Source organism: Choristoneura fumiferana, chromosome 29 (genome assembly GCF_025370935.1).
Source record: "Choristoneura fumiferana chromosome 29, NRCan_CFum_1, whole genome shotgun sequence".
Lineage (NCBI taxonomy): Eukaryota > Metazoa > Arthropoda > Insecta > Lepidoptera > Tortricidae > Choristoneura > Choristoneura fumiferana.
In genome coordinates this window covers 1,681,820-1,695,425 of record NC_133500.1, presented here as the reverse complement: position 1 = coordinate 1,695,425, position 13,606 = coordinate 1,681,820, and the positions used below count along the sequence as shown (strand labels likewise).

General features: G+C 40.6%; 1 protein-coding gene and 1 non-coding gene across 8 annotated transcripts in view; one reads left to right on the top strand and one right to left on the bottom strand.

Moving 5' to 3' along the window:
* The window catches only part of LOC141444300 (uncharacterized), a 90,142-nt gene that overhangs the window by 17,248 nt on the left and 59,288 nt on the right, over window positions 1-13,606 (bottom strand). For all 7 annotated transcript variants that reach the window (XR_012453159.1, XR_012453158.1, XM_074109821.1 and 4 more), the window contains exons 3-11: window positions 12,542-12,634; window positions 10,709-10,812; window positions 9,342-9,491; window positions 7,576-7,702; window positions 6,711-6,831; window positions 5,855-5,972; window positions 5,361-5,450; window positions 1,847-1,970; window positions 634-760 (exon numbers count right to left, since the gene is read on the bottom strand). Coding sequence is in view for 5 of the 7 variants with exons in the window: in XM_074109821.1 (XP_073965922.1) it covers window positions 634-760; window positions 1,847-1,970; window positions 5,361-5,450; window positions 5,855-5,972; window positions 6,711-6,831; window positions 7,576-7,702; window positions 9,342-9,491; window positions 10,709-10,812; window positions 12,542-12,634 (1,054 nt within the window). In the remaining 2 variants the exon portion in view is untranslated. The remainder of the gene's footprint in view (window positions 1-633; window positions 761-1,846; window positions 1,971-5,360; window positions 5,451-5,854; window positions 5,973-6,710; window positions 6,832-7,575; window positions 7,703-9,341; window positions 9,492-10,708; window positions 10,813-12,541; window positions 12,635-13,606) is intronic.
* TRNAC-GCA (transfer RNA cysteine (anticodon GCA)) lies at window positions 11,448-11,519 on the top strand. The gene has a single exon. It is a non-coding gene; the product is annotated as a tRNA-Cys (tRNA).

Sequence of the window (13,606 nt, the reverse complement as noted above, 5' to 3'; positions counted from 1 at the left end):
ACCTGGGCGACCGAGCTTTGCTCGGGCTAAACTCGATAACAAGCATTTTCCCAGAGACAAGACCAAGCTAGATCGATTTTTCATCCCTGAAATCCCCTACATATTAAATTTCATCGAAATCGTTAGAGCCGTTTCCGAGATCCCCGTAATTATATATTAATGAATTACTCGTTTGAAGGTATTAGATAGATAGATAGATACCTACTAAATTGCAAAACTAAACTAACACATAAAACTACATAAAAATCATCAATACCAGTTTAAAAAAATATTTTTTTAAGGTAGGTATGTTTCTAAGGTCATTGTGTCTTAAGGGCGGTAAATAAGGAATTACGAACGAGAGTCTATTAGAAGCCCGAAGTCGAAGACTGAGGGCTTTAATGAGTCGATGTTCGTAATTCGTTCGTGATAAATGTTTTTTATTTCCTCGCAGTAGGTAGTCGTGAAAATCACATTCATGTTTATTTTCGACCAAAAGTGCAATAGATGAACTCGTAACGTATTATCGAAGGCTTCACCTTCGTTCGGGTTTTGCCTTCGCACTAACTCGTTCATCCATTGTTTACTTTCCAGCCTCTACAACAATGTTCTATAGAGGTAGTGTGTGTGTCTGTGTGTGTGTGTGTGGCTGACCGTTCTGCTTGAAGATGGTCTTGGTGGTGGTGGTGGTGCCGTGGGGGGTGCGCGTGCGCAACGACTCCTTGATCTTGACCGGCCGCGACCCCAGCTCCGGGATGTCCGCGCCCTCGATGAACAGGAACTGACAGACAGACAGACAACTTTACTCACAAACTCTGTTTTGCTATGTACGTACACTCGAACCAACTGAATCGTGACCCTCTGTGGAACCTTATCGTAGAAAAAACCATAGTGACTTCGAATGGCTTGACAAGGAAATTTATTATGACACTTACTGTGAGAACGTTCTACGGTGGGTCAGGAATCAAATGGTTCGACTGTACACCGTGTTTTTTTAAATTATTAAATTTGACTGATGGCTCAGTTTATTAATAGAAACCACCAGGTTAACTACTTGTCAAATTCTATTTTAATTATCTTAATCATTAATTCTCTTTTAAAAAGTAAGAGAAGGCCACTAATGTCTTGGAGAAATTAACTTCATTGAACCTGTTGAATGTTCCCTAAAGACTTGTACAGTCAAAGTCAAAAATATCTTCATACCTTAGTACCTTGTCACTTTATGCCTTCTGATAATGTATATAGGGTCCATATCGGTTCGCATACTTGTCGAAAATCAGATTGTATCGTTTGTCATAACCGAGTACTGCCTTTTCGCAACGAAACGTTTGGCAACCTGTTTCATTTCGCAACTTTTCATTTCGCAAACTCTAAAACTGTAAATATTTCAGGATTTATTTCAGGGCCATCGTGTAGAACCCTTTAGGTTAGGTTAGGTTAGTTTTATAAAAATCCTGAAATATTTACAGTTTCAGAAATATTAAACAGTTGGGAAATGAAAAGTTGCGAAATGAAACAGGTTGCCAAACGTTATTCGCCGAAACATTAGTAAACCTGTCATAACTCTTCTTTCTCTGAATCCAATAATTGTTCAGAATTGTTGTAAAACAAACCTAATCTACAGTTTATATGGTAGTACAGTCACCAGCATCAATATCTGACACAACAAGCGTGCATAAATATCTGATACGACTCTATTTCTATGGCCGGAAGGACGTATCAGATATTTTCGCACGCTCCGCTGTGTCAGATATTAATGCTGGTGACTGTACGACCATTTAAGTCAGTGGGATAAAAATGGATGACTTGCGAAAAGTATGCGAACTTTGGCACGCCCGTGTAAGGTGACAAATAGAGGTAGCTTTACCTCGACGGTGAGGGTGCCGGTGACATCATGCTCCTCCATAGGCCTGGCTTGTAACGCTATCTGCTGGCGCTGCGACGGCGCCGCCAACAACTCGTCTATGCCCACCAGACCCAGACCGAGGAACCTGTGGCACCAACAAACAAAAGTCAAAGTCAAAGCAATTGCGCAACGAGAGCATAAAACGAGCCATTTTACCCGAGACGTTCATATAGCCACCCGAGCCGGTACGGCGTGGGTGTATAGAGACGTCGAGGGGAAAATGGGTTAAATACTCAAGTTCTACACTATTTTACACTTCGATGGCAAGGAAATGAAATACCAACAGTGGAAACAATTGTTCACTTATTACACATTTTTAATTTTATTGAACTATTTCTATTGATTTGGTTGATATTAGTTTTATATAAATAAAAAAATATTAAAAAAAATATGTACAAACTTCTTTGTTTGTGGCTGTTTACACCTGATTGCCTTGGACTTAGACGAAGATTTTATTTTATGCACTAGAGCATAAAAAGTAATTTTATGTCGCCTAAATCTAGCATAAATACGAACTTTACGAACAAAAGAAGTGAAAAATATCTTTATAAGGAAAGAATTTAGGCTATAAAAAGCACTTATGAATGTCAAAAAAAAACTACCACCGGGAGGAGCACAAAATGGGAGAAAAATAGAATAGACTTTTTAGTAAGTAGTACTTTGTATTTCGAAACCGCTCGGAAGGCTGTGTTTCTACCAGAGATGTACGTGGACGTGTTGCGACGAATGTGTTGTTCATGAATTAATAGAAACGCTTCATTGATCTAAGGTAAATGTACCTTATTACGGTATATTAAGGCGTTTCCTACTTTGACTGCGGATTTAAAAAAAATACGAAGATTCTAGATGTAGTAACTATTTTATTTTAGGGATATGTCTTTTAAGATGGATGTAGGATATTATTTTACTTCGTAGCTTTTAATTTATAGAAATAAACGTTATTTCGCTAAACCCTTCGTTTGTCCCTTATTCCGTGATAAAATTTGGCTCTGGACTTAATTCCGGGAGTCGTTGTACGTAATTCCGTGCTATGTTTAAAGTTCACATTGTTCAAGCATCTATCAAGATAGTTGCTTTAAATACTTTTTTTAAATGATGATTATAATCACGTAATAAAAAAAAATTGTATTGCGTGAATTGGAGGAATTGGAATTGGAGGGGGAAATTTATTATACTCTACTTAGGTAATCTAAATTAAAATGACAAAATGAAAACATGCTTAGTTAAATTTATTGATTCAACTTAATAATTTGAATATATCAAATAATAAAATAACTTCTAGAACAAAAACAAAATTAGATTTTGTTTGATAATCATATTAAAGTATGATAGTCACTGTCCCATCATTTACATCTTAACGACTTTTGAAGTATTTCGGCGTATATATTGGATGAGGCCATTTTTTACCTGAAAAAGGTAACAATATATTATTATATGTATTATATTATATTTATATATGTATTATACCCATGCAAATTTCAGCTTTCAAGTACTAATGATCACTGAGCTAAACCGTGGACGGACGGACAAACGGACATGGTGGATAAGGGTTTCTAGTTGACTAAGGAAGCCTAAAAACAGAATGGACCCCTCCCCATAGTTTATTTTTATTTTTTTCATAATACCGGAATAAGGGACATTGGTACAAAAGTCGTGTACATAATTACGGGGGTCCAAAAAAATGGTTATAATAAATAAAAAACAAGATTTTTTTTAATAGATTGGAAGATAATATAACAATTATACTCATAAAATCGAAATAAATAACCTTTGTGCTCTGATTTTATAAAATAAAACAAATTTAATATCGATGCCATACTCCATTATTTCGTACGTATGACTTAACGAGTATACATTTCGTTCTCAATTATAACACTCAAATTTAAAAAAATCCATATACCGTAATTACGTCACAATAATCTGCAGTCCTTACTTAACTTATTCACATCAAACATATGAATAAATTTAATCCTAGATAGAAACAAAAGATTAAAACATTTCGGACTGACTTTCCCTTATTCCGTGATACTCACGCAATTGGGTACATCGCGTCAGATTGGTGTACATAATTACGGGAGCGAGTATTTTACTTTAAATATGCTTTCAGTTAACTTGAAAAGGTGATAAATAAGTCTATTAATAACTATAAAACAACAGTGATACAAATTTTGTATAAATAAACTTACCAGTATCACAGCAAATCCTTACGAAGTTCCGCTGCCACGTTACGCTCACTGACAACACGCCCGTACCGAACTACTGCGGGGTTGCGACGGACGCGTTTGAAAGTGCCTCACGGCTTTAAAAGATATTACATAAATTCAAAAATCGTGTTTTTCGGTTGTATTTAAGCTATAGTTAATGAAGTATTGCATTAAGTTATGATTTTACTGATTGTTTCCTTATTTTACGACAAAAACCAAAATATCACGGCATAATGTACTATCCCGGAATAGTGTACCTTTACCTTATCTTCGCACAGCATATCTCTGGTGGAAACAGCTGAGCGCAGCGAGGCGAGGTAAATGAATCGTTTCTATTGGTTAATGAAAAACACATCCCTCGCAACACATCCTCGCACATATCTGGTGGAAACGGGGACTAATGGGAGAGAGACGAGCAGCCTCTAAGCTACCGCAAGAGCGTTGGTATCGGACGACGATACGATGTCGGGGCAAGTAAAATGTATGAAATACGTAGGTACCATCAACCAAATATGTGGTCTACTACCCTAAGGTTGATAATCGTTTGCATGTCATAAAGCAATAATGCCGATAGTCGTGTCTGTCAACTTAAAAGTTCGACTTTAGCGACATATTCATTTGATAGGAATTTGTTTAAAAATTGATAGACCACTTATTTGGCTGATGGTACCTGTCTTTCACATTGTCCGGCCCTATATCGGATATCGGAGCCGACACCGATATGTTGGCGGCACCATCGGACGCCCGTGGGCTGTCGGATGACAAAGTTTGTATGTGTGCTATGCTCTGTGTGTGCAAAGCCCGATGCGTGGCGGCCATTTTGAGCTGGCCGTATCGGAACGATTTTGTCGGAAATGAAAGCAGCACATGGTGCAGTCGGCTATCGGATGTCGTCTATCGTCGTCCGATACCGATATCGGATCGGATAATGTGAAAACGCTCTTCTATATTAACGTACGATATTTACTAGCGACTGATGAGACAAGTTTTGTTAACCCCCGACGCAAAAAGAGGGGTGTTATAAGTTTGACCGATATGTGTGTCTGTCTGTCTGTCTGTGGCACCGTAGCTCTTGAACGGGTGGACCGATTTGGATGCGGTTTTTTTTATTTGAAAGCAGGTTTTCTAGCGATGGTTCTTAGATATGTTTTATCAAAATCGGTTTAGCAGTTTTTGAGATATTGAAGTGTCAAAGTCGGGGGTTTTCCAACTTTTTGTTGATTAGGTTATTCGTACTGTGTCAAAAGAGGGTGTCAGGTTTACAAACTGACCTGTGCGTGGAGGGCCCCCCGCCGGGTGAGGGGGGGCCGGTGCGGTCGTATACCTCGAACAACAATTCCGCCGTCAGGGGCGACAAATCGCTGGAAAATAAACACGTTAAAGTCAAAGTCGAAGTATCTTACTCAATTTATCCTATAACAAGCACTGATGAAAGTAAAAAAAAAATACCACCGTTTCGGAAAAAAGTTCTATTGAGAAGAATCCCGCAGGAAACTAAACGATGTATAAGTTTTTTTTTTAAACAGATTTACAATTTTAATAAATTATATCTACCTATACATCACAAGCATTTAACACAACTATTTTTAACACAGTACATTTGCTTTTTGAAGTAAAGGATCGCCAATGCAGATCGGTATTATTTCCATATATGGACATGGGGTCCATGATACAATCATTATTAAAAAGTTATTTAAGAAGAAGGAATGTAGCGAAAGCAAGGACCAAGTGAGGCATTTAGATGACTTCAAATTATCCTACTCACAAGAGGAAATGTTCCTCCCACTGGGGAGACGTGGTGTCCCGCTTGAAGGCGGTCTGGTTCTTCTGAGGAGGCTCGTCCATCTCCACCACGCAGTATGGCGCCCCACAGCCCGCCTTGCCTGCGCAATATATGAATATGAGTATGTTTTTTCTTGTGTTATTTCTGTTTTTATTAGAATTAAAAAAAAAGTTCATTTGAAGTACTGTATGCATTATATTATAACAGTCAAAATGATGGTTGCCGAGCTCCTTAATCCAATTCCATACTAATAGGCATTGTAAATGCGAAAGTGTGTGTGTTTGTATGTTTGTCCGTCTTTCACGTCGAAACGGAGGGATCGACATGATTTTTGGCATTGCGATAGTTTATGGGCCCGAGAGTGATATAGGCTACTTTTACCCCGGAAAAATGCACAGTTCCCGAGGGAGCAGCGGGCGATAACCGAATTCCACGAGGGCGAAGCCGCGAGCAAAAGCTAGTATGTAAATAAATTTTATTGGATTTTTATGGTTGGCAACGCACAAACAACACTCGACCGTCACCGGTCGCGGACAACAGCAAGTCATAGGTCGCGGACGGTAGCAAGTATTGTATCCTATACCTATAACTCTTTATTGTAGATATAGACAGTGCCACGAGATTAAGAGTGAATGATTACACACTCAGCTACAACATGTCGTGTATTAACAGCAGGATTTTGAGATTTACTAACTTCAACTCTCGTGGCACTACCTATAAAACCTATGAAAATAACAGTTTACAAGCGGAAGAGATGTACAAAGGCCAACTTATCCCTTAAGGGATCTCTCCCAGTTAACCTTTGAACGATCGGTCACGTACGCGTTCGCAGCCTTACCCCCCAAGTCCTTGGCACTGACGACCTTGACCAGCAGCCGTTTCTCCCCCAGCATGGCCGCCACGTTGTTTGTGGACACTGACGTCGGCGTAGAAGAGTACAGCTGCCGCTCGTGAGATAGCTGCAACATGTGAATTAGGATTAAGATATATTTTCTACCTCTCTTTCTGCCTCGATCAACTTTAATCTGTACACAGTAATACATAATTATAACCTGTGAATATTTCAATTGCCTAACTATTACGTTCCGTCTTATTACGTTCCGTTGGCACCTTCGGGTACGGAACCCCTAAAAAAGGCCATTCCAAAGAGCGTTTATACGGACACGCCAAAATTAGGGTTCCGCTAGCCATTACGAAAAAATAAGTCATATTTTTTCTTAAGGATTTCGTTATTTTATACGGAATCTTCCAAGTTTAGGTAGTTATTTATACCTCAAAAAAAATTTGCACTTTAAAGTTGAATATTTCGCAAACATATCACTGAATCGAAAAATCGCCTTAGCAAACCCATAATGGTTTTAAAATACCTATCCAATGATACCCCACACTATAGGATTGGATGAGAAAAAACAAAACCCACTACGTCTATGGGAGCAACCTAAAAATTTTTTTTAATTTTTAAGTGTACCATTTTGTCGGCATAGTTTACAAAAATACAGCTTTCTAGCATTGATAGTCCCTGAGCAAAGCTCGGACGGACAGACAGACAGCAGACATGGCGAAACTTTAAGGGTTCCGTTTTTGCCATTCTGGCTCCGGAACCCTAAAAAACTAGAATGAAGAACTGAACTGACGCCAGAGAAGCGTGTAACCGAAGTCTAATATTGGTGGGATGAATTTAGTTGTACGATGGTAACACTGACCATAGAGTCATAGTGCAGCGGCAAGCGAGGCGAAGTGTCGAAGTGGCGCCGCAGCCGCGGGCAGGTCGGGTACTGAGACAGGTTAAACTGCAGCTGCGTACTGCGGAGCGCGTTCACCACTATATCGCTGAAACAATACGACATCCAGTAATGAGGGCTATCGTTTTTTGTCTCACTAGATGGCGCACTGTTGCGTGAGGTTTTTAAGTATGGCTTTCAAAGTCTGTTATTACGGGCCTGAAAACAAAGTTTAGATTAAAATCATATTTAATACATCTTAAAACCGTACCGTAAAAATATCGAGCATGCCACAGTGTTACATAGTCCCCGTTTTGTTCGGAAAAAACGGAGGACAAAGGTTTCCGAAAGACAAAACTATCTCAAAACATAGACATTCATTGCCCCGGAACGCATATTTGCCATAATTAATTACAGATATTGCAAAATATTCACAAAATTATTCTAATTATAAATAAACCCACGTAGCTGACCCAAAAACTATGAGATTTGACATTTCGGAGACCTCACGCTACACTAGCGCCTCTAGTGGCGAATTCATACGCGATAGCCCTCATTACTTCACACGTTCACTGCGGAAGGAGGTGGCTTAAGCCCCATGCATAGCTGCCATCCAGTGCGGCAGCGAAAATAACGTACTTTCCCCTGGAAAACTTTCCACTGGCGAGAACAAGTTAAGCTCTAATGAGACATATTTGGAAAATGACAAAAATTAAATGGTTTAACTTATAATTTACTTATGTCAGGAACGGTCCAACTATAATCCCCCTTCCTCCCTCCCTCCCTTCCTCTGTGAAATACTAACTAAGTAGGTAATCTACTTTTTATTTTGTTTTTTTGTGTATTCTTTGTATAAATTGTATCAGAATTTCACAGTGCTTTGGTTTAACTGTTATGCTGTGAAATGTAATAAATAAATAATAATAGTTTCACCATCCATTGAATAAATTTAACTGACGGATAAATGTGAAGCCGTCTCTGTTTGTTTTGTTCGAATAGACGGAGACGGCATCAAATTTATCCGTCAGTTAAAATTAATCAATGGGTGGTGAAACAGCCCCTAAATGTTTTCGGAAGATCTTTTTAAACGACGGCAGATTGGCTACTTTGTCAAATACCAAGCCTTATTAGCTTAGCCACCCGCCATTACTGTTACGCGTCCAAGGGTGAAACGTTCATTTGCAATATTGACTCTTAAATTATTTTTAGAACTGGCCCATGATTGACTCCATCTCACCTCATTAAAAGTGCATCATTGGACAAGGGATAAAAATTGCATGTTATAACGTTGAAAGGCAAACCCCTTTATGAGTTTGCGTGACGCAGCCCTTACGAAAGGCTAGCCTCTATACAATAAAGCGCTTAAAAATAAAATAAATTTACAGGTGGTAGGACCTTGTGCAAAGTCCGTCCGGATCGCTACCACCATCTTGCTCGCTAATCCTGCCGTGAAGCAGCAGTGCTTGCACTGTTGTGTTCCGGCGTGGAGAGTAAGACAGCCGGTGAAATTGTTGGCACTTGAGGTATCCCATCTTAGGCCTCTAGGTTGGCAACGCATCTGCAATACCCCTGGTGTTGCAGATGTTTATGGGCGGTGGTGATCTTTTACCATCAGGAGACCCACTTGCTCGTTTGCCATCCAGTCGAATAAAAAAAACTTGGTTGGTTAGTTCGCAAAGCCTTATACGAAAAACCAGTCCAAAAACCCCCAAGGGGATACCGGGCTGGACCCTGTTCTAAGGTATTACCTGACCGCCTGCTGCAGGGTGTTCTCTCCGCCGCCGGTCCGCAGAGGCCCGACCGGCGCCAGCGCTACCTTCACTTCAGGCCAGCCGTCGCAGTGGAGCTCACCAGTCAGCTTATCAGTCACACACAGCACGTTCAACCGGGCCCGAAACCTGCAACATTAACCCTCTGTTTCACCATCCATCACCGTCCATCACGGATAAATGTGATGCCGTCTCCGTCTATTCGAACAAAACAAACAGAGACGGCATCACATTTATCCGTCAAATAAAATTAATCAATGGGTGGTGGAACAGCCCCTAAATGGTATAATCGCAAATCGGCAAGCGCAGCGAAGGACGTCTACCAACGAGATGGACAAATGAGGCGGTATAACGCCTGACGATCGCAATAGCATTCAACTCAACATGTCCTAAAAAATTGTCGTCTTGGTCATCTGACATAATGCCTAGAAGCTGTCGAAAGCTTAATAAAAGGCATCGCAAACCAATGACCAAGGGGAGGGAGGCTAGTAGAAATATAGATGGGAAAAGTAATAAAATAAGTAGTAATAAGCTTAGAAGCAAGTAATTTTTTTTACGTGCTTTGACTGTACAGTAAAAAATCAGCATGGCGGCACTTGAATGTCAACAATGTCAAAAAATAAAGTTACATTTTCGATTCTCAAGGGCAGTGTTCGTGAAACTGCGGCCCGCAGCCGCTATTTTTGTGGCCTGCGACACATGTAACGACTTTAGGAGGTAGCGGCTTTTACTCAAACATGACATGAAATATTGAAGTTGTGTTACAAATAATAGGCTGAGAAGTATCGCGCTGCGGCTCGGCTGCCGGCGCGCGGTCACCCTAGCGGCCTGCAAAGAGATTTCATACAAATTTCCCGGCCGCTGGCCGGCAATGCGACCATCTATTGTTTCAACGCGTGCTCTGCGGCACGGCGCGCGCCCACCGCCAGCACAACAGGGCGACGGACTAGCGTCCCGCCATGCTTCATTTCTTGTTTTTTTATTTTATTTCATGTCATGTTTGAGTAAAGCACTACACAAGCCTCGGCCGGAACGTGGGGTTGCCGGCCTCGCATCCCTGTCTATATCTGCTTCGCCGGCAACCCCCTACTTCCCGGCCTCTACAGTATGTACTATTAAATGTACTCTACAGTATGTACTATTAAAACATATATTGTAAACGAAGATAACTGACTGCTAGGTATACGCGGGTCGATCAGTTTCCAAATCTGAGCGTGCGGGCAACAGTGTAAGCCCTCACTTTGTCTAATGTGGCTCTTATCATAAAAGAGGACGATTACCTACTGCTCCGGGGGAGGCAGCAGACTCGCTCTTTACCCCCCTTGGCCTCCCTTTCCCATCATTACCTGTTGACGTTGACACGGTAGTGTGAAACTTCGACCTTCTCCCCCCGTTGGCTGAATGCTTTCAGCTGGAAGGCCGGCGTCGCCTCGCAGTCACACGTGATTGTCTGTAACCATCAAACTTACTACTTAATAAGTAGAAAAGCACGAGGTGGCTAATAGTTTGACCTATGGCCTCTCAAGCAGACGATCGTGGGTTCAAACCCGGCCTCGTATCTCTGGGTTTTTCGAAATTCATGTGCGAAATTTACAACGAGCTTTATGGTGAAGAATATAGCGAGGAATTCTCTACACACCAGCGACAAATTCATTGTGCTAGTGAAGTTCCCTATTCGTACTGGGTCCGCGTGGGGATTACACAAACCCTGTCATTCTGAGAGCCCAAGGCTAGAATTAGGATGAATTCGAACTTCGTATCTTGACGTCTCGCTGTCGCTTATAATATATACGATGCGAACATCGATAATTGTGAACTGGCTATAAATACAATAAAATGCAAATTCAGCCACAAAACCTATAAATTATATACCTACATATTATTGCAACATAGTAAAATAAATTCAAAACAACCAATTAACTTAGACCCTTCTAATTTTAAATCCTTTTCATAACCTCTTGACATTCAACTCAATGCATGCACGTCAAAGGTCCGCGCACACTGGCGGGTTACAAAGCCATATCTGCCGCCTACACGATAGCCTTTTGTTAGAATAACATACAATATTTCGAACTCACTGCAAGCGGGGATATAGCTCAGTGGTAGAGCAATCGACTGCAGATCGATAGGTCCCCGGTTCAAATCCGGGTGTCCCCTGGCATGAAATAACTTTTTTTTTCTACGAGTATATTCGATTCCTCTGAACAGTAGTTACTCGAACAGATTTTGAGGTCTCGAAAGAAAATTAGTGATCTTTGCAAAGAATCTCTTTTTGTATCAACCACAAATTTATTTTTATATTTTTTTCTGTTGCCAAAATTATCTATGATAGAAAGAAACTTCTTTTCCGTGCATTAGGAGATTCTAGCGCACGGCGACGGCGAATTAAGCTGTTTACGTAATTGACATACAACTAGGAATGGACTTTATAATAATATAGACATTAAGGCATTGACGATGATAATTTCAACAATGCTGATATAAATAATGAAGATGAAACGAGTCATGAAGATTACGATGATGTCGCGGCTAATGTTGAAAGTAAAATGGTCAAACTATGCGGAGAGGAGACATTGAAAATAATAAACAGTACATAAACAACATGAACAATCTGTTAATATTAAAATTGCAGAAAAAACTACGTAAATCGTTTCAAATAATGTTACAGAAGATGCAGATATATTTAATACTTAATAAAGAAACTCACGACGCGACTCTGGCTTTGCAAGTTATGAGCTATAGAGATGATTTTGAAAATGATGATGTCGTCAACAATGATATATAGATGTCCTTAATTCTTAGTAGCTTCAGTAAACTAATTGAGAAAGCAAGAAAATACGAACTTTTCCGACACAATACGATGGCAAAAAATTATTCGCTACATCTGTAAAACTTTAGGTGCCCTTTACGGTTTTTCTCTCTCAAATTAATGCGATGGGTGTGACTTTGCGAGCTTAGGCCTCCAACAAGATGGAGCGACGACCTGGTTAAGATCGCGGTGGATGCGGAAAGCACAAGACCGGTCTGAGTGGAGAGCCTTGAGGGAGGCCTATCAGCAGTGGACGTCTTTCGTCTGATATGATGATGATGATGATTGAGTGAGACTGTGGCTAATGATATGATGATGAAAAAGTAGTCAGCAATGATGAACAGATGAACATATTAAAGTTACAACTCACGACGTCATCCTTGGAGTCGCACTCGCAGAAGACGTTGGAGATGTGCGGCGGGTTGCTGTCCAGGGCCCGCACCAGCTCCACTCCGATGCCTTGCTGGAACAACAAACACAACACTTAAACACAAACACCAACGAGGAACGGGGCTTAGTAGCATACGAGTAGAATAATAAACGGAATAGAAATGTCATACGAGCTAAAACGCGACCGCGCTTGTGGCTAAAAAGCCTGATACTTATTTACTGTCTTTGCACATAAGTTAATAGGTAATATGCAAATATTATATTTATTTGTTAATATTTTTCATCACATTTGCTCGTAAACAGTGTCATAACATGCAGGCTACCTTGGTTGCAACCCCCCTAATAAAACCCTCGACCTTAATGTGCTTGTCATGAAACCCGTGGTCGGTAAATGAGTCATTGCGCGTACTAATTTTCATGCCATGAAGCCCAAGGTCGGTAAATGAGTCATTGCCCGTACTAATTTTCATGCCATGAAGCCCAAGGTCGGTAAATGAGTCATTGCCCGTACTAATTTTCATGCCATGAAGCCCAAGGTCGGTAAATGAGTCATTGCCCGTACTAATTTTCATGCCATGAAGCCCAAGGTCGGTAAATGAGTCATTGCCCGTACTAATTTTCATGCCATGAAGCCCAAGGTCGGTAAATGAGTCATTGCCCGTACTAATTTTCATGCCATGAAGCCAAGGTCGGTAAATGAGTCATTGCCCGTACTAATTTTCATGCCATGAAGCCCAAGGTCGGTAAATGAGTCATTGCCCGTACTAATTTTCATGTCATGAAGCCAAGGTCGGTAAATGAGTCATTGCCCGTACTAATTTTCATGTCATGAAGTCCAAGGTCGGTAAATGAGTCATTGCCCGTACTAATTTTCATGTCATGAAGTCCAAGGTCGGTAAATGAGTCATTGCCCGTACTAATTTTCATGTCATGAAGCCCAAGGTCGGTAAATGAGTCATTGCCCGTACTAATTTTCATGTCATGAAGCCCAAGGTCGGTAAATGAGTTTGTTCCTGCATGGTGTGCTGCTGCTCCGTGCGCGCGC